At 50.3% G+C, this 26273-nt stretch overlaps 8 protein-coding genes across 8 annotated transcripts, besides 1 other annotated feature; 2 read left to right on the plus strand and 6 right to left on the minus strand.

Annotated features, from left to right (window-relative positions):
• Positions 1–26273: part of a sequence feature (contig 1.96 1224..98894(-1)) that runs on past both edges of the window.
• ANIA_11483 (uncharacterized protein) lies at positions 471–921 on the minus strand (the record flags this gene model as incomplete). The annotated part of the gene is made up of 2 exons (XM_050612295.1): positions 471–680; positions 919–921. 2 exons carry the CDS (start codon positions 919–921, stop codon positions 471–473), a joined length of 213 nt encoding a protein of 70 aa, XP_050468235.1.
• ANIA_05583 (protein aslA) lies at positions 1845–2919 on the plus strand (the record flags this gene model as incomplete). Its single annotated transcript, XM_050612296.1, has 4 exons — positions 1845–1904; positions 1953–2144; positions 2200–2279; positions 2331–2919. The coding sequence occupies 4 exons, from the start codon at positions 1845–1847 to the stop codon at positions 2917–2919; spliced, it is 921 nt and encodes a 306-aa protein (XP_050468236.1).
• Positions 4640–5084, minus strand: ANIA_11482 (uncharacterized protein; the record flags this gene model as incomplete). Its single annotated transcript, XM_050612297.1, has 2 exons — positions 4640–4828; positions 4992–5084. 2 exons carry the CDS (start codon positions 5082–5084, stop codon positions 4640–4642), a joined length of 282 nt encoding a protein of 93 aa, XP_050468237.1.
• ANIA_05582 (uncharacterized protein) lies at positions 5817–7426 on the minus strand (the record flags this gene model as incomplete). Its single annotated transcript, XM_658094.1, has 5 exons — positions 5817–6076; positions 6417–6489; positions 6539–6569; positions 6914–7099; positions 7203–7426. The coding sequence occupies 5 exons, from the start codon at positions 7424–7426 to the stop codon at positions 5817–5819; spliced, it is 774 nt and encodes a 257-aa protein (XP_663186.1).
• On the minus strand, positions 9373–10740 carry ANIA_05581 (sucrase/ferredoxin-like domain-containing protein; the record flags this gene model as incomplete). Its single annotated transcript, XM_658093.2, has 2 exons — positions 10185–10740; positions 9373–10089 (listed from the first exon to the last, which is right to left on the minus strand). The coding sequence occupies exons 1-2, from the start codon at positions 10575–10577 to the stop codon at positions 9373–9375; spliced, it is 1110 nt and encodes a 369-aa protein (XP_663185.1). The 5' UTR covers positions 10578–10740.
• On the minus strand, positions 11118–12660 carry ANIA_05580 (DUF3429 domain-containing protein). Its single transcript, XM_658092.2, has 5 exons — positions 12602–12660; positions 12219–12466; positions 12110–12154; positions 11782–12006; positions 11118–11712 (listed from the first exon to the last, which is right to left on the minus strand). Exons 2-5 carry the CDS (start codon positions 12450–12452, stop codon positions 11287–11289), a joined length of 930 nt encoding a protein of 309 aa, XP_663184.1. The 5' UTR covers positions 12453–12466; positions 12602–12660; the 3' UTR covers positions 11118–11286.
• On the plus strand, positions 13432–23113 carry ANIA_05579 (membrane morphogenesis protein VPS13; the record flags this gene model as incomplete). Its single annotated transcript, XM_658091.1, has 4 exons — positions 13432–20862; positions 20920–22540; positions 22598–23014; positions 23073–23113. 4 exons carry the CDS (start codon positions 13432–13434, stop codon positions 23111–23113), a joined length of 9510 nt encoding a protein of 3169 aa, XP_663183.1.
• ANIA_05578 (mRNA splicing protein SPP382) lies at positions 23843–26179 on the minus strand (the record flags this gene model as incomplete). The annotated part of the gene is made up of 1 exon (XM_658090.1): positions 23843–26179. The coding sequence occupies one exon, from the start codon at positions 26177–26179 to the stop codon at positions 23843–23845; it is 2337 nt and encodes a 778-aa protein (XP_663182.1).

A 26273-nucleotide genomic window follows, 5' to 3' on the forward strand; every position in this document is an offset into this window, starting at 1 on the left:
GCCCTCTGGCCCATCGTATCTCGTATCGTCTGTCCAGACCCGCGGCTTAAGAACCCGTCTCTAGACTGTCTCCAGAGTGTCCAGAGTCTCCAGACTGAGCGCTGCAACAAGGGACTGACAGGGACTGGAGACGGCTGTCATAGAACTCTAATCTCCAGCTGCTACGTCTCGCGACTCCATCTGGAACGAGGAAAGGTGGGCTCTGAATGTAACATCCTCAGTTAGATCTTGAGGCCAGAATCTGGCGGTAATTTTGCCTGTTCCAGAAAGGGAAAAATAAATAAAAATCAAAAATCAAAAAAATTTATTAAAAAAACAAAACAGAAAAAAGTCCTGGAACTGATTTGCTGCCAGGCCGGGAGGCTGCCTGGGGATTTCCAATCGACCCTGCGGTGTCCCAGAGAGCCAGGCTAAACTGTCTCCGGATTAGGGACTCTGCCAGCCTCGGGTTCAACCGTCGCTGATTGGGCTCAGTCGCCTCTCTGAAGTTTGGAAGTTTGGCCAGGCACTGCAGGAGCCTGGAGGGTGGGGGGATGTGTCCCCTCCTCGTCTGGCTTTTGCCAGTCACTGGTGGTGACCAAGTGGTACAGCTCGGCCTCTCCCTTAGCCTTTCCGTCTACCCCGGGCACGTCCCACTTGCTTTCCCACTCCGTGAGTTTTTCTCTGGCCCCCAGGCCCAGCTGTCAGTTTGAGAGTCAGAGATAGCGTTATTAGCCTGGAATCTCTGAATGGGACCATCTGCGCCTAGCATTTAGGTACAAGCACTAATTTTCGCTCTCCGCTAATAATATGGCTCGTTTCTTTTCGTGCGAGTGAGCGCCCCCCTCTCTCAGATTCGCCATACTCAGGAGTTTCCCTCCATCAACCGACCCTACTCCGTCCTCAGCCAGGAATAATAATAATAATATTAATCCTGACCATTTCGAGTCCGGTAAATTACCAGTCCGCTTGGTGTTTACCTTCGTTTCTTCTTTCTTTTTCCCCTTCTCCACCTCTGTCCTCTGGAGTTAGCCAAGGCTAGCCAGTGAAGCGGGCTATTGTTCTGGCCTGAGGATCACCTCACAACCGACTGACCAGACTCCCTCAACACCACTTACTTATACTACTGAGCTCCTCTGCAGTTCTGAACATACACGGCATATGCTTCTTCCTACCTAGAGCAGAGTCCGAGTCTTTCCACGATCTCTCAAGGTCCCTCTATTTATACTAACTGCTCGCCTCGGCTCCGGTCTTGACTGTCGTATCACCAAGTCGCACCTTGACCAGCTTACTAGGCATATATATTACCCCTCCTCTATTATTCTTCCTGGCGTTCTATTATTATTATTCCTCCCGTCGCCTCGCTAGTGATATATTATGTTCCAGCCTCAAAGTCAGCACCAACAGCACCGTGACTCCCGTCGATCCGTCATTCCTCGACCTCGTTTCTGTCCGTCCAGACTGCAGACCAGACCAGACCGTCCAACCCGCCGCATCCTGGCCTTAACTTTCCTGTGATAACCTTGTCCTTGTCACCTCCGATCCTGTCTGTGATTCCTTTTTCCTGTGGCTCTCTTCTCTTCCCCTCAACTTTCTTCCCTCGTCTCATCTCAACCCTCGTCCGACCCTTTCTCTCTCGCGTCTGCTGCTGTGGCCATTGAGTTGGCCACTCGAACGCAACTCTTTTCTCATCAGCCTCTGCTTCTCTTATCCGGCTCACTGCCCTTTTTCCAACGGATCCTAGACTCTGGTTCTTGTGTCCCGTTCCTCGGGCCATATTCTTGAGTTCTTCGTCGCTGTCTGGGCCCATCCCCACAATTTCTAAACTTCCCGATCTCCAGTCCTCCCGCGCCCTCTAATCCGCCATGGCTCCTGGCAGCGGCCGCGATTTCAGCTGTCCTTGGGATGAGCCTCATTGTGGAAAGGTAATCCGCTCCCTCTTGGTAATTTCGCCACTCGCTAATTGTTTTCAGTCGTTCAATCGCAAGTCAGATCTTGGCAGGCACTATCGTATACACACCAACGAGCGACCGTACCAATGTACCTACAAGGACTGTCATAAGAGCTTCATCCAGCGGAGCGCATTGACGGTACATTCCCGAACGCACACGGGAGAGAAGCCTCATGTCTGCGACCATGAAGGCTGTCGCAAGGCCTTTTCCGATGTAAGACCCCGCCACTCCTCTGGCCATCCCAGAGTCGTTGCTGATAGCTCGCTAGTCCTCAAGTCTTGCTCGCCATCGCAGGATCCATACAGGACGGCGTCCTTATATTTGCCAGGAGCCCCGATGCGATAAGAGGTATGAAGTTTTCAACGCTCGGTGCCAAGTCTCTAGCTCACAACGCTGCAGCTTCTGTCGTAAAACTACTCTCACAAAGCATCAACATCGCTCCCACCCATTAGGATCGATGGCTCGAATGCCGTCAGAAGAGACTGTTTCGGAACACTCATACTCTACACCTGTCACTACCTCTCATCCGAACGAGCAGTATCTCTTAAGTCAACAAGCGTACTACCCCAATGCTCCCACACCGACCCATGAATTCTTCCCTCAACAAAATTTACCGATGCGCCCAGTGACGATGCAGGAACACCCGCCGATCATCCATAGTAATATTCCCGTAACCTCGTCCGTCGAGGTGCAGCACGTGCAGCAATTCATGCAAATGATGCAACAACAGCAGCATCAGCAACATCAGCAACAGCACCAGCAGCAACAACAACAACAACAACACCCGCAGCAGCAGAACCAGGGCTTTGATCCACACCGTATGGGATTCATGCCAGTGGAGTACCAACAACCCGTGTATACCGCACCAACTATCGAAAGCCAGCCGCCCATGCCCTATGCCTCAACCCTTGAATACAAGCCTCCTGTTATGCGACTGTTAAATCAACCAGAGGGAACAGATTTTGCGTTCCTTGGAACTGGGTGCTAAGTGTGGTCTCTGGGTACGGACCAGATCGAACTTACCAATTCGCCCCTTGGTACGAAGTAACACCCGTCCCGAAAGCCCTCGCGCTTACAAACCCATATGTGTCATGAATTTCCTCCGAATCTTCGAGCATCAAAACTGCCGGACATTTCCTCTCTATCCACGCCTGTCCTTCCCGAGCCAGCAGTTGTAATTTGAGCCCTATGACATCGCCTTTCTTGATTATCCGCCGCGTTTAAGTTGGCTAGCTTTATTTTTCATTTTTTACTTCCTTTTTGTTTTTTGTTCTAAACGGCAGTGGAGAGGCGTTCTATCACATGTTTGATACCATACATCATTGCAGTTGTCAGTTTGTCGCAAGGTATCTTGTCTATTGTTTATTTTTCTTATTTCATTTTCACTACTATTTCGGCCAGCATTCGAGTCCGGTATCACGAAATCCATGTGAAATATAACCAGTGAAGACGTTAATATCATTGGCTAGAACGCGTTGGATAAACGTACGTTAGCTGCAATTCTGGTGTATATACACGACGGACCAACCAACATGTCGATCACTAATTCAGCATATATGCCTCCTCTAAGTCCACCAGTCTCACTATACTTATCAATCTCACCCCCTCACTTTGCCTCTCCGTGGCATCTCATGATGCCTCGAGGAACATGGCAAGCGTATGGCAACAGGAGGTCGATCATCATGAGTCTAGGCGGCTGTTGGCACCCAGCCGTGTTTATCCTCGTATTAATCTTTCACATTTTCGATGGCTTAATTAGGAAACGCGATAATTGGCCCTTCAGCTTCACAGTAAATCTCACTAATCGGAGCTATCTTCCGGATGACGTCAGCCCAGGATCGACACTTTTTTGAGCTTACTTTTTGAGTCTGCTTTGCACCAAACAACCTCGCTATTCTTGTGCCCGATAACGACCGCTGGTTAGGAAAAGTACTCCAGCGATTGATAATCGGAAATGTCGCTCCCTTCGGAATACCACCTTTAACTCACGTATTCCCGCAGAGTTTATCCCTTCACAAGATACGAAGCGTGGCCAGTGTGGCTTGCGATCGACAAGCATCTCGTTACTCCATGTGGCACCGGTAAGGCATCAGTATGCCAAGTTGTAGGAGCACTCCCAACTATGCGCCCTTTCCTTGGAACTGGTAAGGCAGGAGAATGTGCATACGGAGTAGGTTGTGCTTGCTCCTGGTGATAGGCTACTGGTTACGGTTACATGCCTCAGGGCCGGCAGCTAGCTGACAAGCCTATCAGTATCGACTACAGGCGCTCCACTCCACATGGATGAAGATTCCGGGGAAACATTAACCATTCAAACAACTAGGTTTAATGATTCCAGGAAACGTTCTTGGGTGAGGTTTCAGCTGGCTAGCGATCCCCTCCCCAGCCATCGCCAACCGTCGAATCTCGAGACCAACACCACAATGATTATTAATCACTCTCGGTCTCGATTGACACACCTGGCTCAGATGACCTTCCTTCTCACTCCAGGCTAGTAAGTTTCAGTCTACGGAAAAGATATCTGACAAGTGATTATATTGCAACGGGCCAGGGTAACTGCGTGATCACGTCTCTAAAGTCGTAAATATGCTGCAATACCAAGGCACGGAGATTTTCTGCCTTTACTTCAAGTTCTTAGCGGCGTGGTGGGGCAGGTAAGCGCGCCATTTATTGGAATCTGATTTGTTTTTATTTTGTTTTTATTGTGATTAACTCCGTCCAAGGCTGTACAGAATCTTGAGGTTATTTGGGGTGGCAGACGAGTACTGTTCGCCGAACAGTACGGCTGAAGTCGGGCGATGCCGGGGATCCCATGTCAGGTTGGACATGTCCCTTAAGCGGTGCTCCAAATTGTCGATTAAGCTTGCGCCTGAGCTCACGGGAGGTGGGAACGGAGTCTGCGGCATATGGAGTTACGGGGCTGTTCCTGGCTGAGGCTTGTTATCCTCCCGTCATGAGGGGTTCACTTCCACGACTGATACCAGCAATCATGAGTCAAAAAGATCGAATCAACCTCGGTACATTTCACCTCCTGAGCAGGCGATGACTACGAGGTCCAACCTGAAGGCCCGGGTTGGCATCCGGGTCCATATTCCACAGCCGTGTAGACGTGCCCGGGTTGATATTCCAGTCTCCATAGTCCCTTCGAGCCATTGCTCATCCAGTGGATTTCCCCGTCTCGGGTCCATACATAGTCCCCACTGTCGTCCTCCTACTTCTATATCTAGCAGGTCCCTAGACTCACTACTGAGAGGCTGGAGGGTGGCTACAGAGTAGCTCAAACCTCAGCAGCTTCATCTCGCTTTGGATCTCCTAACCGGGGAGGAGCCGGGGGACCTAATAGCCGCTACTCAAGCTTTAACTTTACTAACGCCAGCCTGCGCCAGCTTGACATGGTGATGGCCCCACCGACTAGTTGCTTCAGTTGGCTCTGCGATGGGGCCGGCGGCTATAGGCGCTGCGTACGATGGGGCAAGATATTCTGGCTCTAGGCAGACCTTTCACCGGATCGGGTTTCCGTCCGTTCAGGACCGGGTGGTCGAACCCGAGATGATCTCTGTGGAAAGACGATTATGCATGACGCTCTCAGTATACGAAAACGTGGGTGGGATTCCGTCCACTCGATTTCCAGTAAGGAGGACGCGGACAACAAAGACCACGAAAACAGACGCTGACGCTCTGCAGCCGCATGCAAATGCAGACTCTGATTCGATGCATGCGAGGCAGCCAAGGACAGGAACCTTCTTGGGAATGGAATCCGGCAAAATATGATATGAATGTGATGTCCCGGGATACGTAACCGCCAAGGGACCAATAGCATACTTTTCATACGCAAAGTGACTGCGGAACGTCGATGCTGTGCGATGGTTCTTATTGTTCGAGCTTCTATTGGCGATTCGTCAAGGAACTCTTCTCCGGCCAGACATCAGCCTTCATCCCTACCGATAAAAATCCGTTAGCCATCGGTACGTCCCCACTGATCTTGGTATGCTGATTTGATTTCCTGCAAATGTGATTGGGCAGCTCGTGAATTGCTTCTGTTCTGAGTGAAGGTAATGCGAGCCAGAGTATATATGCTGAATGCCGCGTAAGTCCATTCTGTTGTTCCCATTCTGTTGTTGCGATTTGCGAAGCCTTGTCGATACCTACCAGACCCACTAATCACAGGTATGTTCAGGTAAGAATAAATGTGTATACATAGAAACAACCGGACAATCTCGGTCGAGGGCGTGGGAGTCGAAGGTTCATAAGATGGACCCCCAATGGACCCCAGCAAAGCTAAGAAACTTTGAATGGTGGAATTTGAGCCTTGGGTCCTGGCCCATGCTTCCCGCAGCCACTGTTCCCATCGTTTCCTGGCTAAGGTTAACGTTAACCAGTCATCTGCGGTTTAGAGTTGGCTTGTCGGCAATCTTGAGAATGACATGAGCCGGGACGGCCTGAGAACTTCACCGGTCAACTTTGTGCTCCCCACATACTACTTACTGAAACCCAGAGCGGCCTCAACATCTCGACCGACCCTGAGATTCTGGTACCAGTACCGATTGACCTCAGAGTCCTGCACTTCAATGTAACTACAGATCGTATCTGACAATACCAGTACGTACTTCGTAAAGAACCGCCAGACCAAATACACTGCTGCAAAGCCATTATTAATCCCCCTGTTTCAGCCCCACATCCATAGTCAGCTTTCTGTAGCGTCACAGCTTGTGGCGCATCTAGTGAGCCTACCGGCTTTGCTACCCACCAATTTCACCTCTTGGTCCCCCGCAGCCTCATACGAAAAGGGAAATAGGCTCTTCTCGGGAAAGACGACGATGAGCGGCTCGTCGTAAGTTTGCATTTACATACAGTACAATTAGTGTACGCTAATCCCGTTGCGACTTCTCCGCGGCGCTGGGGCTGAAACCTCAGTCTGTGAAACTGAACCTGAGACTGGACTGAGACTGAGTCGAGACGGATTGAGACTGATCGAGACGGACTGAGACTGATCGAGACGGACTGAGACTGATCGAGACGGACTGAGATTGAGATTGAGACTGAGACTGAGTGTGCCATTGGCTACTTTGTACTCGGCTACTTTTGTCCTGTCTCTAGCCTCGCAGTCTGGAAGGCTGGAAGGCTGAGACTGAAGAAGGAAGGTGCAACAAGGCGGTATTGCGACTACTCTATAAAGTTAATAAAGTAATATAGTGACCAGGGTCTAGAGGACGTTCGGGGTGGTTTCTTCTTTGGGTTTCTGTATTTCTGGCTCATTGCACCATTACTCACTGGAATGGCCCGAGAGATAGAAGGATAGAGGGTGGTTGTTCTGGGCCTCGATAAATGGTGCGGGCCGAGGTCCCTCCGACAATAGGCGGCATATGTCTTGCGGAGTAGCCGTGGACACGAACACTACTGGCTTCCCGTCCAAGAGCCTCTAAACGTTCACCCACCGATGCCATCTGATAGCAATCCCAATCGTCGTTCCTGTTGGATTGCAAGGACCGGCTCATGGTCGTCTACTGCTCATCACAGCTCTGCGTATTAAGTTCCGGCTAGGACGCGCATCGTAGTGATTTTCAGAGCCATCCATGGTCCAGTCGCAAGTTTGACAAACTTGGATGTGATCTCGACACCAGCTCGTTGGCAAGAGCGGGGGATTCATCAACGTGATTGCGGCCTAGCACGTATTTGTCCTTGAGGGATGCGATCAGTTGATTTGCTCAGTGAGGTAAGGTCGACGAATGCTCTGCCCTTAGCGATGAGTCTGAAGCTAATCTGCTGCGACATGTAGATGAGCTGAAACTCTGGGAGGATCTCATCTACGACCCCGCCCATCATGTCGTTCCCTTATTACGGTGTTTTTATGGCTAGAAATACTGTACAATAAGTGGTTAGAGTCGTGCGCGAGGGTTTTCTCTCCATTGAGAGATTGGACCGTGAGCCGGTTCGGGCTGCAGGAGACTCACTAATGTCTCAACCTTAGATCCAACGGCTTGAGCAGGCAGGGACCCGACCATGCGTTCAGCAGGGTACACGATTTGTTCCTATACCGGCTTGCGTTGTTATGGCCGTCGAGACAAAGAGGCGCTACATGAGCTCTGTACGAATCATTCCTCGACGAGTCAAAGGGGACTGCTTGCCATGATTTGAACAAGTATCATGGCTAAAACCCGTTCTAGTGCATACAATATATTTGTCTGTCCAGGTCTATATACATAGTACATGAACAGTCGCCATGAGCCCTTTGAATAGTTTCGCCAATCTATTGCTTCACCTCGCAAGCTCGGCCTCGACCTGTCCGAAATGTCCACAAGCTTTGGGAACCGTACGCCACATGAACCCATCATATCATCAATCACACCAGTATGAAAGTTATATATGTATCTTCGGGGCGTAAGATATGACAGCTCCGAAGAAGCTCAGAAATTCACTGGCATCCAGCCAGCGTTGACAGCTCTATCTGCAGCCCGACAGGACGTGCTAGCTAGCTTGTTGGAATATATGTCCTCGACTTCTGAAAGGCGCGAATTCGTTCGGACGTGTCACATATGGGGAATTGAAGGGCTTCGTCAAACCGTTATTTGTGTAGTTTTGATGCGCGATAAGTTTCAAGGCCAGTGAAAGAAGTAGAGGCTGAGAGTCTCTAGGTAATTACTTAGCATCAGCATCCGTCAAAAGAAGTGCGCTTCGAGCTAAGTGAAGAGACTGGGTTAGGTCAATCAACTGTAATTGCCGGACAACATATCAGGAGTTCCATCAATACATTATATCCATTTATCTTGTCGCGGAATATGTACTTTGTAGGAATATCTGCACGGCCACCATACTTGTATATTTATCCGTCTTCCCAGTGCTGTCGCTAACAGCAAAGTCGGATCTGACGCTGAGCGGAGGGTGCGTTCATTTCTCAGATGGGCAAAAAATGTAGACCATACTCCACTACTTTGCATACTCACTATCTCAACGTCTTTTAGGACTCGTCGATTTAGCAATGGTATCAGTGTTAGCTGCCCTGATCGACTCTTGGTCGGAGAGATATCCCTTTGATTCATCCAGGTCCGCCAAGAGACAAAGACCTGATGGATTCGTACAAGGGCAAATGGCGACTTTCCTGCAGGTTATGAATGGATATGGGCGGATGCGTAGAAGCTTTTGGTGTGCGAAGAGTATGGTGAGCGGCACTGGCGCTGGATTCTGGGCTGAGGCAGGCAGATGACCCCCGGGCTCTGACAGACTGCAATGACCGTACGGTTTGACTTACTCTAGGTACTGAGATAGATACCACCTGCTGCTAATCGACTAATTGATAGAGGGTACGATGGTTTGATGGGCGGAGCAGGCAGCAGAGATTACCGTAACAGAAAATTGGGCATGAGAAAGTGAGTGAATGATATATGCAATTGTACGCATATCCAGAACTGGGAGTATATCAGTCTATATCTAGTTTTAGCTGTCCCTACCAGCTGATCAACCCTCTTTCCCGATCAAAACCTCCCCGGAGCTGCGTCCCCGGTTTAACGACCTTGCCTTGCAAGACCGTATACCGGACGATATTCTCGCAGTCTTCCGGCCGCACCCGCGCCAGCCAGATACACTGCGACGCACCCTCATCCGGCGCGTTTGCTGTCACGGGCTCAGCCTCAGCCACTTGAGTCTTGGTGGTTTTGTACCAGTCAAAGTCCCGCCTTCGGTACACTATCACGTTAGCAGCATACTTGTGGCCTCCAACGTGACTAATGAAGTAGATGCCCACGCCGCCAGGGCGCTCGTCATCCAGATCTCTATGCAGACCTAGCGGACGTAAATGACGCTCAAATTCACGCCGCAGAAGCGGCGCCGACTGGCCACACCTTGCATCTCGGGTCTTCTGCGAGCAGAGTAAGATCACCGCTGCATGCGGGCATGAGCGTGACCGGAGAGATGTCATAACCTGCTCCTCCGTCGCTGGTTCAGTCTCTTTATTCTCCGTGCTGGCTCCGACGCCGTTCAACGGCGTCGTAGTTGTCACTGCACGGTCGACGAAATTCCGGATCAGATCCGGCGCAAGCTTCGGTGTGACATGGTCGATGATCGTGAAGCTCGGCAAAAGAAGCACTGTAGTCGGTTGCTCGCCCTTTTCATGGTGATGGTATTCATCCGGAACAGGCATATTACTCGCAGATAATTTCAGTTTCTGCGCAGCCAAACATCATTATTAGCCTCAATTCCAACACAGACAACGTCCCACATAACGCATATTTTTGCGTGCAGATAGAAGGGAAAACACACCCCGTTCCCAGGCAGAACCCCGCCCCGTTCAATAGCCTCCATCACGCTGCCCTCTTCATCCGCAACATCCCTCACCCAGTCTGTCTTTCCTGTCGCAACAAGCAAATGCGTTGACCACCCATTCACATGCCCATACAGCTCATCTTCCTGGTCCACGTCAAACTTCGCCGGGTACCGGATTGTACAAGTCGCGCAGTCGTGCTCGCATTCCTCCCCATCTGTCACCGGGTTTGTCTTGCTGAACAGTGCCTCGGGGAGCGACGCTTTGACGAAATCCTCTGAGCTGCGGATCTCACGGGGCGCGGGGTTCGGTGTGGAGGGGCTCGACTGCGCTGGTGAGGGGGAGGGAGAGGGCGTGAGGAGGGAAGCGCCACGACGGAGGAGAGACTGCATATTTTTTAGGTGATCTTCGTTACTCCGGCTGTCTATCTCGTTGCTTGTGCTCGAATTGACTGGGATTGGCGGAGTATAAGTAGAATATTATATTAGTATTCGGATTTACCGAGGGGTCGGAAAGAATAGATTTGGAAAATGTAGTAGCTGACTTTCGGAATTGTGGAGGACGATGATGTGAGAATGATCAGATCGGATCTTATCAATCGCTGAACCGAACTGAAGGCGATTATTGGATACCGCTTGGTTGAGATTGAAGGTCGTACCGAAATATCCGACGATGTACTGTATGTAGAGCAGTAACTCCGAGCTGCTCTCGGAGAAGTCTGCTGTTTAGATATTCATACAATTTTATGTGAGCCTATCACCGAGATTGGTGGTGAAAGGGCGCTTACAAAGATTCTCTAATTGCGCACAGCTCGGCGAGGCCAAAGCTTTTATATATATTTCTGCAGCTTCACAACAACAGCACAATAACAACGCTATCAGCTGGACCCAACACTACATTTACATGGATGATTCAACAAAAGAAAGCACCAGGTTGCACTGGGTTGATTCCACGTAATCTACAGAAAACTCGAGTATGACAAAGAAAAAGGGACTAAGACATCTTTATACTGTCACACCTTGCCACTGGTATAGCCAGCCGCAATCCCCGTATATCCAGAAACCCCTTCATAGAAGGGTACGCACCTATACGACAATGCATTTACTCGGACTCTTCCTCCTGCGCAGCCTTGGCGGCAGCAGCAGCCTCCTCCTTCTCCTTCTTCTGGAGGTAGAGGAGCGCATTGACCTTGTCGGTGATGTTGTGCTCCTTGGTGACGATGCCGGAGATCTGCTCGCGGCCCACGAGAGTGGCGACAATGCTGGCACCGACGATGAAGGTCAGGACGAAACGGTACATGCTGTACCACTTGGGGGCAAGGCCCTTGATGGAAGCACGAGCGTCGTTGTAGTAGAGGAAGGTGAAGGCAAGGAACTGGGTGATAAGGGCGTGCTCAACGGGGAGCAGCAGAGTAGGCCAGGCCACGGCGGGGGCAATGACACCGGCAGCGTAGCGCCTGTAGCCAGTGCGACCGCCGTATCCAGCCCACTCGAGACCCCAGTGGACAGCTCCGAGGAAGGAGAGGATCTGTGCCACAATTGATTAATCCTCTGTTTAATCTCATATAAAACCACTGCAGAGCTTAAGTGAACTCACCACAGCACCGTATCCGACCTGGACGTGCTCAAGCATGTGCAGCATCATCTCGGCGCTCTGGCCGGAGAAGATCAGACCATCACCGGTAGCGTTAGCACGGCTAATCTCGTAGGAGAGGTACACAGTCTCCAAGGAAGTAGCGAGGTATGGAACCACACCAGCAATACCGAGGTAAAGAGCGTCCTTGGGAACGCCCTCAAGGCTGAAAGTCTCCTTGATGATTTTCTACGGAACGGCACAAATCTTCATTAGCTAGGCTGAGCGTTGAGCAAATGAGTGTTATACGCTTCGAACTGCCGGGAACGAAGCATATGGAGGTGATACGTACAGCATCACCCTTGATACCAGCCATGACATCAATATCCTCATCGCTCTGCAGCACAACACAGATTAGCAATTGACCGCGGGCCCTGACCCAAGAGCAATAGCTCCCTCACCTTCTGAGGAACGGTCTTCGTTCCCGTAGAGGCGTATCGGACGAGGGCGGTGGTGACGGGCTTCTGAGCAGAGAGAGCTAGGCTTGACGACACGCTCGGGCGGGCGGGAGAGCGAGCGGAAGAAGTCAACTGAGCCTTGAACACATTGTTCACCAACGATGAGCGGGCCACGGAGGCATTGGAGCTCGAGAAGGCCCTGAGAGCAGAGCGCGCAGCGGTTTGTCGGTAAAGCATTGTTGTTTGAGCAGCTAATTTTTTCACCGGAAACTCACGTTAGCAACCGCCGTTGGAAAGCCCGGATAGAGCTCGGCCCACGATGTCCCGCACCAATTGACGCGGGGTAGCGGCATTTGACAGGGAAGGGCGGCAACCGGCGTACTTACCTTGAAGCTGATGGGAGTTGACTCGAAAGAGCGGAGATTATCTGGCGTTGAGAGCAATCAATCCTCGAGGCAGCGAATGGGCGAGGTGATATTATGTAGAGGTGCGGTAATGGCTGGTCCGGCGAACCACAAGCGCCTATCCCGCAGATTCTGTCCCGAGCCATCAGGCACGCAATTCCGGGACTCTACGGTAGCTGCCGGAAGCTCCTCCGCTATCAGCACAGGTCTTGAGCCCTAGACGACTAACTGTCTTGGGACTTCGACGTTAAAGCCTGAACAAGCAGGCAACAACAGACAGCGGGTGAAGCAGCATCGACGTCACTCTTTAGCTGGCACCCCTTTTCGCCAGGCACAACGAATAATTCACCTTCATCGGACTTTGAAAGATCCTGGAAAGAAATACACTCGCTGTTAGAGGATTAGGTTGATGTGGAACGCCATTTTACTCTCTCATTCTGCCGAGCTATCCCTTCCTTCTACGTCTTGGACAGCAACGTCATTACCTTCTCGTCTATTCTAGCGCCCGACCCGCGGCTGGAACAGCATCGTAACCGCGTGCATGCTTACCCAGCGTGAATCTTGTGGATGCTTCCTTTAATATCTTGCGAGTGCAATTAGCCCTCGCCCATGTGCACCAGGTATTCCAACTTCACTGTCTACTGTTGCGCAACAGCCCCTCTTCGCTGGTCTACACCTTACGCGGCACTTCGCCCAACGGTACTGACAATTGTTATGCACATAGCCAGATAGGAGTTTCTCTATAACCGTCCTTCGTGATTAAGTCGCTGCAGTAACGACCCCGGCTTGGGTCACAGCCGCAGCCCGCCACCATGTTGGAAGGCTTGGTCGCTAACCTGCTCAACCGGTTTTTGGGCATCTACGTCAAGAATTTCGACGCCAAGCAGCTAAACATCGGTATCTGGTCTGGGGATGTCAAGTTACGAAATCTGGAGCTGCGCCGGGAAGCTCTGGATCAATTGCATCTCCCTCTCAATGTCGTCGAAGGCCATGTTGGTGAACTTACGCTATCAATACCCTGGTCGAACCTACGAGGGAAACCGGTCAAGGTCGACATCGAAGATGTATTCCTGCTCGCTGCGCCAAAGGAGGATATCGACTATGATCCGGAGGAAGAGGAAAAGCGAGCGAATGCCATCAAGATGGACAAGATCGAGAGCGCAGAGATTCTCAAAGAGCGCAATTCTGAAGGAATGAGCCAGGAAGAGCAGCGCCGTAACCAGAGCTTTACGCAGAGTCTGGTCACTGCAGTAATCGATAACCTTCAGATCTCTATCAAGAATGTGCATTTTCGTTACGAAGACTCGATAGCCTCCCCAGGGCACCCGTTTGCTGTCGGCTTTACGTTGAAGGAACTGAGTGCCGTGAGCACGGACGCGGAATGGAGGCCAACTTTCATCCAGTCAACGTCCGGCACTACCCACAAGATGGCTATTCTGGGTGCGCTTTCTGTATATTGGAATACGGACGCCGAGCTTTTTGGCACAGGTCGGGGCTCTGATGTAGGCGCAGAAGCACAGGGAATTGACCATGCGGAACTACTGGAGAGGTTGAGGTCTGGTATAGACAATGAAGATGGAAACCAGTTCATCCTGCGACCCGTCAGTGGACGTGCTGGCTTAGAGATGGATAAAACCGGAAATCATGAACAACCAGCTGTCAATGCGCGACTTTTGTTTGACGAGATCGGTTTTGTTTTAGACGACGAGCAATACCGAGATGCATTGATGCTTGTCGACCTCTTCCACTGTTTTATCCGCCACCAGGAGTATAGGAAACTTCAACCAAAGTCGCGACCGAAAGAGGACCCCAGGGCCTGGTTTAGGTATGCAGGAGAAGCCGTACTGAGTAAGATTCATGATAGGAACAGGCGGTGGACATGGGATTACATCAAAGAACGAAGGGACGATCGGATCGCGTACATTGATCTCTTCAAGAAGAAAAAAAGGGAGGAGATGTTATCAGCAGAGGAAACGGAAGAGTTCAACCGGTTGGAAAGAAAGCTGAGCTATGAGGATATCCGATTCTGGCGCTCGCTTGCGAGAAATCAATTGCGGAAGGAGAACGTAGGCGTGAAGAAGCCCCCGCGACAGCAGACATGGTCCGAGTGGATATGGGGTTCTAAGAAAGAGGACTCCGAAGAAACTGCCATGACTGAGGAACAGCGGCAGGAACTCTACAATGCCATCGATTGGGACGAGAAGAAAACTATCACGGAAAGCGTCGATGTTCCGAGAGAATGGGTCAAGCTCCAAGTAAACGCTGGCCTGAAAGCCGGAAGTCTGACTTTGGTACGCGGTCCTCATGGAGACGCAAACGAAGTCATGAAGTTCGTGTTTGACAATTTCCGGGCCAAAGCACTGCAACGCCCAGACTCTTTCTTCCTGGATCTTGACCTTGGGGGCCTGAGAGTTTACGATGGCACAACTGAAGGCAGTCTCTATCCGCAGATTGTCAGAGTCAAGGACTCGCTTCCAGAGCCGAAGCACCGCCTGTCGCAGATATCCAGCAGTGGAGAGTTTGACCCCGAGGAGGGTGTTGATGACCTGGAAGATGAGGATAGTTTGTTCCATTTACAGCTTGAGCAGAACCCTCTCGAGAGTGATGCGGATTCAGTTGTTAAAGTCAAGCTGAAAAGTATTGAGGTAATTTACAATCCGAAATTTATCGTGGAGATTACGAGGTTCTTCAGGCCACCTGAGCGACACATGGAATCCATTGGCGCCATCCTCGACTCGGCTGGTGCCACGGTGGAAGGTATCCGACAGCAGACACGGGCAGGATTGGAGTTTGCTTTGCAGGAGCATAAGAAGGTCGATGCGCAATTTGACGTTCATGCACCTCTAATCATTGTTCCGGAAAGTATCACCCACGAAAGCTCACTGTGCCTAATCATCGATGCCGGTCATGCCAGCGTCAACAGTGAACTAGTGGACAGGCAGACCATGAAGGACCTTCAATCGAAGCAAAAGCGGCAGTATGACACTGGTGATTATAAAGAGCTGGAACACCTACTCTACGATAGGTTCTTAATAAAACTTGATTCCACACAGGTTGTTATAGGCCCCGGAATTGAGACCGCCAAAGCCCAGCTCGGGCCGGATGTCGAGTCAAAGAACTTACATATAATTGACCGCATCAATGTCGACTTCGTTCTGGAAATGTGCATTGTGCCGAAGCTTACCGAGTTAACTCGAACGCGGATATCTGGCCATCTCCCTGAGCTTCACGCGTCGATGTCGGACACGAAATACAAGGGGCTGATGAAACTCATCGATATTGCCATTCCGCGGTTCGACGACGAGGCGCAGGATACAAATACTTCCAAAAATAAGGAAGGAACGTCGATAACTCACACTCGAGCTAGGTCATCCTCTTTCCAACCAATCGGCCAAAGAGAGCTTCCTGTTGTGGACGAAGAGTCGGATATAGAAGACAGTGACCAGATCAGTAAAAGTGTGGACAAACTACCTGATATTCACCGTCGAGACTTTGAGTTCAAGTTCACTGTCGGCCGCCTTCGCGGCTCCTTGTTCCGGTCCGATTCGACTGACCCCTTCCGCGAACAGCTGTTGGTTGAGCTTGTTGCTGAGGGCTTTGCATTAGACTTCTATATGCGACCTTTTGACATGGTAGCCGAAGTGATTCTTAAGTCTCTCAGTGTGGATGACTACATAGAGGCGAACCCGGTTCCTGAATTTAAAAAGATCATCTCATCCACGGGTTTCGATGCGGATGAGAACAAGGACCTGTTCTATTTGAGATTTGTTCGAGTGAAGCCTGAGTCTCCAGAATTCCACTCAACGTATGAGGGAGTGGCGATGAACCTTGATATCTCTGTATCAACCATCAACCTTGTTGTCACGAGAAAAACGCTCCTAACACTGTTGGACTTCATCCTTCTCACATTTACAAACCCACAGCAACCGAATCAAGATACTCAGGCAGCACTCACTATTGAGGATACCGAGTCTGCCGAACAACAACCGCAGCAAGAGGGGAAGATCCGCATCAAAGCCGACTTGAAGAGTATTGCTTTAATCCTGAATAATGATGGTGTCAGACTTGCTACACTCAGTCTTCATACCGCCGATGTGGGAATTTTCCTTGTTGGCCGGACCATGCTCATACAGTCTCGTATCGGAAGCTTGACATTGATAGATGATGTCAATACTGGCGCAAAGAAGAGTTCGGACCTCAGAAGGCTCCTAACAATTGAAGGCGATAATTTTGCCGACTTCAAATACGAAACATTCGACCCTGAGGCTCCCGAGTACCCAGGCTATGACTCGGAGGTTTTCCTAAGATCGGGATCAATAAAGATCAATTTCCTCGAGGAGCCTTACCGAAAGATTATCAACTTCCTCGTCAAGTTCGGCAAGATGCAAGCCATCTTCAACGCTGCCCGGCGGGCCGCAGCCAACCAAGCCAATCAATTACAGGAGAATGCCTCTAGGATGCGCTTTGATGTTGTAGTTATGACCCCAATTCTCGTATTTCCTGGTGCTATGAGTGAGGACCGACCCTACGACACGGTGACTGCTCACCTCGGTGAGATTTATGCTAAAAACACCTTTGTGCCTCTTGACGAAGAGCAACCTGACAGTCCCGCTGTGAATCTGATATCCACAGGGATCCGCAATATTCGACTGACATCCAGATTCCACTATGCAGGGGGTGCTGTAGAGGAGCTCGAAATGATCCAAAAAGTCAATCTTGACTTCAGCATATGCTACCTTGAGCATCAGCCTGGCAATCCACGTCCTGATATGGAAATCGAGGGAACAATGTCACCTATTAACCTACGAGTCTCACAGAAGCAACTCAAGTTCCTTCTAGATATAACCAGGACTGCGCCTAATGCCTTCGTAACAGATTCGGAGCAGCAGGAGTTAGAGGCCAAGGAAGCTCTCCCTTCCCTCACCGATTCTGGAAAGGAGACAGAGTCCAGTTTGGTCCAAAGCACAAATCAACACAATGTGGCGACTACGGACCCCAATGGTAAAGGGGAGAACTGGGTGCGACTTGACATGATTTTCAAGGCAGATAGTGTCGGTCTTGAGCTTATCCTCGGAAAAGACGACGCGCCTATTGGTAGTCTCGACGATGCCAGTCTATCTAAGTTCTCGCTCAATGACACCCAGGTCAAATTGCGCATGCTAATAGACGGCTCACTGGAATCTGAACTTTTAATCCATTCGTTTTCTATTCGTGACAGTCGAAAGCAGGAAACGAACAAATTCAGAAAGATCATGTCGCTAATCAACAATGATGTCAAGCAGCAATTCATGGCTAGCGTCTCTATCTCACCCGGCCCTGCAAAACATCTAATCGCCATGTTGACAATTGACAGCCCCCGGATTATACTGGCCCTGGACTACTTGTCTGCCCTACAATCATTCGCCAATTCTGTCTTTTCTGCGGATGAGCCCCAGGAGGATGAGGAAGATATCGAATCTCCTGAAGAAGATGAACCCAGATCTAGCATGGCGGAGAGCACTGACGGATCCATACGCTCTCCCTCGCTTGAAGAAGAACCTCAGGCACCAAGCCAAATGACGGTGTCGTTCAGGGTGAGCCTTGTTGATGCTCAGATCATCACCATAGCCAACCCTGCAATTCCTCATACTGAGGCTATAGTCCTCGGGGCTAAGGAAGTCCTTTTCTCAAAGCAAAATGTTTCGACTTTGCACGTAAGCAAAATCGGAATGTTCCTTTGTCGCATGGACAAGTTCGAGACAAGCAGACTTCGGATTCTAGATGACTTCACACTTGAGTTATCAATGGACAGTCGCTCCCAGGACAGAGGCGCATCACTAACGTCTATCGATATCCATGTCGAGCCGCTTGTTTTGCGCCTCTCACTTCGAGACATCTTGATGGCAATACAGATTGTCAACAAGGCCTCGGAAATGAGGGCCGCGAGAATATTACCGGCTGAAACAGGCGAGACCAAGGCGTTACCAGAGAGCACGGGCACATTCGGTTCGAGAACAAGAAGGAAATCATCAGTCGGCAAGCAAGCATCAGCAGCGGCCACGAAAAGATCTCACCGACGCTCTATTGGTGCAGTGAATGCGATTGATCGCAAGCCCGTCAACAAGCGGTCCGTGGTCCTGCAACGAGAGGAGCTTAAAGCTCAGGTTGACGGGGTCAGGGTCATCCTCATTGGTGATTTGCACGATCTTCCATTGTTGGATTGGAGCGTTAAGAAGTTCAACGTTGATGCCCGCGATTGGTCATCCACTCTCACTGCAGATACCAGTTTCGACACATTTGTCAACGTGTACAACTTCTCCAAGTCAGCCTGGGAACCCCTTATCGAGCCCTGGCAACTGGGAATTCACATGGCCAAGGAAGTTAACCCTGATGTCTTCTCGGTTGACGTATACTCACATAAAACAATGGAGCTGACAGTTACATCTGCTACAATTGACCTCGCGTCCAAGTCTTTCCAATTCTTCTACACCGATGAGGACGTACTCTCAAAGCCGAGAGGAGCTGATGCACCTTATCGGATCCGCAATTACACTGGCTTTGACCTCCATGTTTGGGCTGATGTTGCTGAAGGAGAGGATGGACCGGCCGCTAAGCTTGCCGACGGTGAGGAATATCCTTGGCGGTTTGAAGACTCAACTTCCATGCGTGAAACCCTCGCACCAGAAGGCCAAGCGGGTCTTGTTGGCGTGAAACTGGAGGGCAGCGGGTTTGACAGCGTGACTCGTATTCCCGTTGTACGAGAAGGCGAGTTCTTGTACAATCTTAAGCCCAAAAAGGACACTGTACTCCACCGACTCCTAGTCGAGGTCAAGCTGGGCCCAGATAATGTGAAGTACATCACAATCCGTTCGCCACTTCTGGTTGAGAACAACACTCAAATACCTGTGGAACTTGGAGTTTTCAATCCACAAGATGGCCATCTCCTGAAGATCGAGAAAATTCTTCCTGGCGATGCTCGTCCTGCTCCCGTTGGAGCCGCGTTCATGCATTCTATCGTCATTCGACCCGACCAGGGCTTCGGTTACGATTGGTCACACGAACAACTGTATTGGAAAGACCTTATGCGCCGACCGACTCGTACCATCAAATGCTTGAGCGAAGGCGCGCAACAATCTCCTCCATTCTATTTTCAGACCAACGCTACATTCAATGCGAGGGATCCTCTTACGAAGATCTATCCGTACATGCGCATCCGGATCTTTGCACCTGTTGAAATTCAGAATCTCCTACCGTACGACTTCAAGTACCGTATCTATGACAAGAACACGAGGAAAGACTGGACGAATTTCTTGCGCAAGGGCGGCGTTAGCCCGGTCCACGTCGTTGAATTAGCACACCTACTATTACTCAGCGTTGACCTTGAGGATACGGTATTTAAACAAAGTGACTTCTCCATTATCAACGGAAATGCGCACGATTTTAGAAGGGAGCATACCCTATCCTTAAAGGATGAGCGGGGCCTTCCATTGAAACTGAAGCTACATTACTTCAATGTACCTGACAGTGGAGGTGCCTTTAGAGTGTCGGTGTACAGTCCATATCTCATCCTGAACAGGACAGGTCTTACGATGGAGGTACAAAGCAAGGCCTTTTTGCAATCAGCTCGCTCCGCAGCGGGACAAGGGTTGAGGGCCGAAGCTGGCTCCAGGCAAAGGCGGGTTCGTCCGTACATGTACTCTTATGCGACAGAGGACCAGAAGAATCGGTCTATAATAAGGATAGGCGATTCTTCATGGAGCAAACCGCAAAGTTTCGAAGCCATTGGAAGCACTTTTGAGGTTGTCCTTCCTGACAGAGATGGCAGATCGGAGTACCATGCGGGAGTGTCGGTCGCAGAGGGTGAGGGCAAATACAAGCTTACCAAGATTGTCACAATTGCACCTCGTTTCGTCTTGAAAAACAAACTGGAGGAAGACATTCTGGTCAGAGAGCCGGGTTCTTCGAATGTTACAGACATCAAAGGCGGCGATCTAGTACCTCTACACTTCCTACGCCAGGCCGGCGAAAAGCAGCTCTGCCTCTGTTTCCCTGGTGTGAACAATCAATGGTCGTCCCCGTTTAATATCGCGGACGTTGGGACGGTATACGTCAAGCTGGCCAGGCAGAACCAGCGACAGCGGCTGATAAAGATCGATGTCATCATGGAAGCTGCCACCTTATTCGTTCACCTAAGCCTCGAACACCGTAACTGGCCTTTTTCCATGCGCAACGAGAGCGATGTAGACTTCATGTTTTATCAAACGGTATGTTATCTTGTCCGGCATCTGCTTTCTATCAGTCTCATTTACTAATTTTTGCAGAACCCGAACTTGGAAGATGACGAGGAAGACCGGACAAATACCTGGCGACCGATCCGCTACCGTCTACCTCCTCGCAGCATCATGCCATATGCCTGGGACTTCCCGGCGACAAAGAACAAGTCTCTCGTGTTGGCTTGCAAGGGCAAAGAACGGCGGATTAGGCTGACCGAGATTGGAAACTTGATACCTATGCGTATTCCTCCCAGTCAGCCTGGAGAAGCGCAGAAGATCATCGACATCAATATTGTTGCTGATGGTCCGACGCAGACTCTGGTTTTATCGAACTTCAAAGCATCAAAGAGTATATATCGGCAGCAAAGATCACAAACCTCGCAAACGAGCATCAATACTGGCTTCGAAGTCAAGGAATTTGACTCTGATGTCAATTTCAAAGCTCAGCTTCACCTTGGTGGTATCGGTATCTCCTTAATCAACCAGAAAATGAAGGAGTTACTTTACATGACGTTCCGTGATATCGAGGTCAAGTTCAAGGAATCGAAGGCTTACCAGACTCTGAACACCACCATCAAATGGATTCAGATCGACAACCAACTTTACGGCGGAATTTTCCCTATGCTGCTGTATCCCAGTGTCGTCCCCAAAACTGGTAAGGAAATGGAAGCCCATCCCATTTTCCATACTATGATCACACGCGTGAAGGATGACTCGTATGGTGTCCTTTACATAAAGTATGCTACTTTGCTGCTTCAGCAGATGACACTGGAACTTGACGAGGATTTTATCTTTGCTATGCTCGATTTCACCAAAGCGTCCGGTGCTGCTTGGGCCGGGAAGCATGAAGACAAGCTCTGTGAAGAACAACTGAACATTCCGGAGCCACAGACTGAAGGCGCTGCGCAAGATGTATACTTTGAGCTCCTGCATCTGCAACCTATGCAGCTCGATATCTCTCTGATGCGCACTGAACGAGTGAACGTAGAGGATACTTTGCAGCCTTCCAATCCCTTGATGTTTATTGTCGATGTGATGACAATGTCAATGGGCAATGTCAATGATGCGCCTATTAAGCTGAACGCCCTAATGATAGAGAATGCCCGCGTCTCTTTCCCTGTCCTCGCCAGCAACATCCGAAGACACTATACCCAGGAATTTCTTCGTCAGATTCACGTTGTACTCGGCTCAGCGGACTTTTTGGGCAATCCAGTTGGCTTGTTCAATAACGTCAGCTCTGGCGTGGCTGCGATCTTCTATGAACCATACCAGGGCCTTGTCATGACGGATCGGCCTCAGGAGCTAGGCTATGGTATCGCTAAAGGCTTTGGCAGCTTCGCGAAGAATACTGTTTTTGGTTTCTCGGACAGCATCTCAAAGCTGACGGGTAGCATGTCTAAAGGTCTGGCAGCTGCAACACTTGACAAGGAATTCCAGGACCAGCGACGGATGTCAAAGACCCGCAACCGGCCGAAGCATGCGTTGTATGGTATCACGGCTGGAGGTAGAGCCTTTGGAAACAGCATCGTCAGTGGTATCGAGGGCATTGCGCGGCATCCACTCCATGGCGCGGAGAAAGAAGGTATCCAAGGATTCTTCAAGGGCGTAGGGAAAGGTTTCCTCGGCTTGGCAACCAAACCAGCTATCGGCGCCTTTGATCTCGCTTCCAGTGGGTCTATCTTATTGTTATTGTTAAAGGGGGAACATATTACTGACTATCTTTTAGATCTTGCTGAAGGTGTAAAAAACACCACAACGGTGTTCGATGCCGAAGGTCTCGACCGCGTCCGGCTTACTCGCTTTGTTGGCATGGACGGCATTGTTCGACCATACTCTCAGCGGGAGGCCCTCGGCCAGTTCTGGCTTAAGACAGCTGATGACGGAAAGTACTTCAACGAGGATTACATTGCCCACCTTGAGCTTCCAGGGCGCGACATGCTTATTATGTTGACATACGATCGGATCATGCTCGTGCGCAGCAAGAAGCTTGAAACCGACTGGGATATCCGACTGACCGACATACAAACTATCTCCAAAGAGCGCACCGGCATGAGCATCATGCTCAAAGGTGGCGCCAATGGACCATTCATCCCTGTACAAGACGAGAGTGCACGAAACTGGCTGTATAAACAGATCGCCATTGGTAAGATTCTGATTTGTTCTCCCTTTATTCTTATAAATTCCCGCTAATGGAAAACTAGCCGTCAATGCATTCAATGAGAAGTATACCAACAGGGCCTAAAAAAGCCATGCCTTCGTGATGATGTTATGCTAGGAAATCCACTAGGTGAAAAAAACATGGAGGGCTTGCATGACCGACGATGCCTTTGTGTATCTGGGTTGAGCCTCACACCAGTACATAATTCTCCATTTTCTGAGGTTGTATGAACTTAAACTTGCATGTATATAGATATGACTTGTTAGTCACCTCTAATGGTTTAATGATTTATTCGCCATCCTATATATTGGACATACTTACCCTCATACACGCCAGTGACGAGAATTATTGCCTGGATGGAACCTTCCAAGCAAATTTGATCTTTTATGTCTGGCCAATCGATTGCACGAGATGAGAATTTATAATGTTATTAGATTTTGTTATATTAATTGTATTATTTGGTACGTCTCGCTCGTCATTGGGTATATCACCATAACTGTTCATCTCGCATCTCTGAGAAAAGAGAGTAGATAGTTCAAATGGCTTACTGGGCATAAATGAATTCGAAAAGGTATGACTTGGTACTTTGAATGATTATCAAGCCTTGGTAGTTGCTTGCCTTCTATGGGATAGCGAATGCGACGGAAAATAATGCCGTTAATTCGTAAACTTGCAGTTTGGAAGTTATATATCCGCAGGTGGTATCATGATTACAATAACAATTGGTATCTAAACAGGCGTGGTCGATGCTGGTTTCATTACGCAAAAGAAAGAACAAGTGCATGGCATAAGCGCGTGCAGTGCTTGAGCAATCTATCTCCCTTCCGCACGTTGAACGAGCTGTTCTTCCAACCCCATTGGCTCCCAAACTTCCTTCGCCTTCTTATTCTGCACCCACACGACATCGCCCTGGATGAAAGCCACAACACCGCCTTTGCCCGTTGCGCTGGCTGTAATTCGGAACAGAGGCTGGCCGTTTTGCGGATGCGCTTCGCGCAATGGGAGCATTATGAGGCCTTCCTCTGCGCACCAATTTTCGAGGACATCTTTGAATGCGACTTCTTCGATGACTTTCGGTTTGTGTGGGGCAGTTCGTCCGGAATTTATTGATGATGGTTGAGGTGATTGAGGTGCGGGATGGGTGGATTTGGTTGGTTTTGAGGATGTGGGTGTGGATGAGGGAGGTGGTAATTCTTCTGCAGCGCGGTCACCTAGTTGGGCTGCTAGGTCCATTGTGCGGAGTGCCTTGTTCCATTCGTCGTCTACGATCTCCAGATCGTTGATTCCTGTCGGAAACTGGGATCGCCACCAGGTGAACCACTCGGCGACTTCTTCGTAGTTAGGGTCATTGGTGAGCCAAATGTATAGGATTTGATGAAATTTTGGAAAGAACTCGGCAACGAAGAGAAGGCCGAGTACGTTAGGTTGGAACCAGTCTTTCCATTTGAGGATGTTTTCAAAAGCCGTGAGGTCTTGGTCTTGTGGATTGACGTCGAAGTCTGCGCGGAGATGGGCGGCGAGGCGTGGAAGGAGATGATTGCGTAGGCACGTATCGAATTCAGAAGAGAGAGCGTCATGCCAGAGATCGAAGCCAGGGACCGGGCCGGCGCTGAGATCCCATGTGTCCAGAACTCTGCGGAATTTGCGCTTTGCGTCCGAGAGAAGGCCTGTTGCTTGCTTCGGGTTTGTGTGTCGTTCGTCGAGGTATTGGAGCCATGTGAAAAGCCACCAGGGGACGCGAGAGTTCTGTTGAGAGTGGGATGAAGAAGATGACCGTTTTGGTTTCCAAGAGTTTAGGCCGCTTGTTAGCTTAGGGACCACTAGCTGGTCAAGGACGTTGGCGTAGACGAAGGGGGGCAGGAGTTCTTTCCATGAGACGATGAGCGTGGTGGCCGGAGAAGGATTGAAAACGTCCCATTCGTTGAGCAAAGCGGAGCGTACGCGTGGTAGCCATAAGGTATAGATCATAGTTTCGTAAGGAGAGGTCGACGAGCGCTGCACGAGTTGCCCTTCGCTGGCTTTACGAGATAGAATAGGTTGGAGACGCCGTAGGTTAGCCACCAAGAAGGTCGGGGCTTTGAGCGGCTCCCAGTCCTCCATGGCTTCTCGGAATAGAGGGTGGATGGCCGCAACCGCTGTTTCCCAGAGCCTATATTCATCAATTTCGGCCCGGTACTGAATTTCAAGCGACTCCAACTGGTCAGTCACATAGTCGAGTTTTGCTTGCGGGCTATCACTGTTTTCTTCGGGGATGACTTCAAGAGCTCCAAAGGCAGCGACCAATGCCGATAATTGGTCGATTTGGCGCTGATTTGTATCCAGTTGATCCACTAATTGAGCTTCGTCTTGTTCGATGTATTGTTTCCTCTCCGTCAAACCCTTCCATTCATCCGCGAAAGCTTCCAAATCCTGGCGAGCCCGGCGTGCAATCTTGTAAGCCTCGCTTTGTTCAGTATTCACAAAGTCGACCGGCGTCATCAGACCTGCGGTGGAGGTCAAGACCTTATGTTCCCTGCCAGTCGCATCGATCAGGGACTTGAGCACGTTGGGCACCTCAAGACCTGCCATATCCGCCTCGATTTCACGGGCAGTGCGGAACTGAGGCTTCTTTCTTCCAACAGGCCGCGCCTCACCCTCCGCACGCCCACCTTCCTTTCTTTGCTGCCTCTTCTTCTTTCTTGTAAATTCCTCATCTGAGCTCTCTTCGACGGATTCGCCTCGTAAGGCGGCGGCGCGTTTCTCCTCGGTTCGCGCTGCCTTGCTCTTCTCGCGGACCGCCCCAAGACCAATACCCTGCGGACGAGCCTGAGCTTCGATGGGATTCACGATACCCTGGCCGCTCGATCCAAGACCCTGGCCTTGAACATAACCCATCTTGGCTAGCATGCGGGCACCGAAGGAGTTGGCCGCGAGGCCATTTCCGGAGGACTGCTTGGTCGCATTGTTATTCCGGGAGTTTTGACCCATGCCTAAGCCTCTTCCGCGACCACGGCCCATCCCTGAGCCCATACCCAGACCTAGACCTGCTGACGGAGGAGATTCTGAACGGGATGCGGCACGTCTGAAAGATGTGCGGGGAGGAGAATCGGATTCGTCGTCGTCGTCGGAGCTCACATCGGCATACTTTCGCTTATGTACCGTGGAGTCCATGATGGGACTATGAACAAGAAATAAGGGGTGGATGGGCGAAAAACAAATGATTGATTGTTGTATAGCTGTGGCCAGTGTCTGGACAAAGAAATTC

This window comes from Aspergillus nidulans, chromosome V (genome assembly GCF_000011425.1).
Source record: "Aspergillus nidulans FGSC A4 chromosome V".
In the NCBI taxonomy this organism is placed as follows: Eukaryota; Fungi; Ascomycota; class Eurotiomycetes; order Eurotiales; family Aspergillaceae; genus Aspergillus; species Aspergillus nidulans.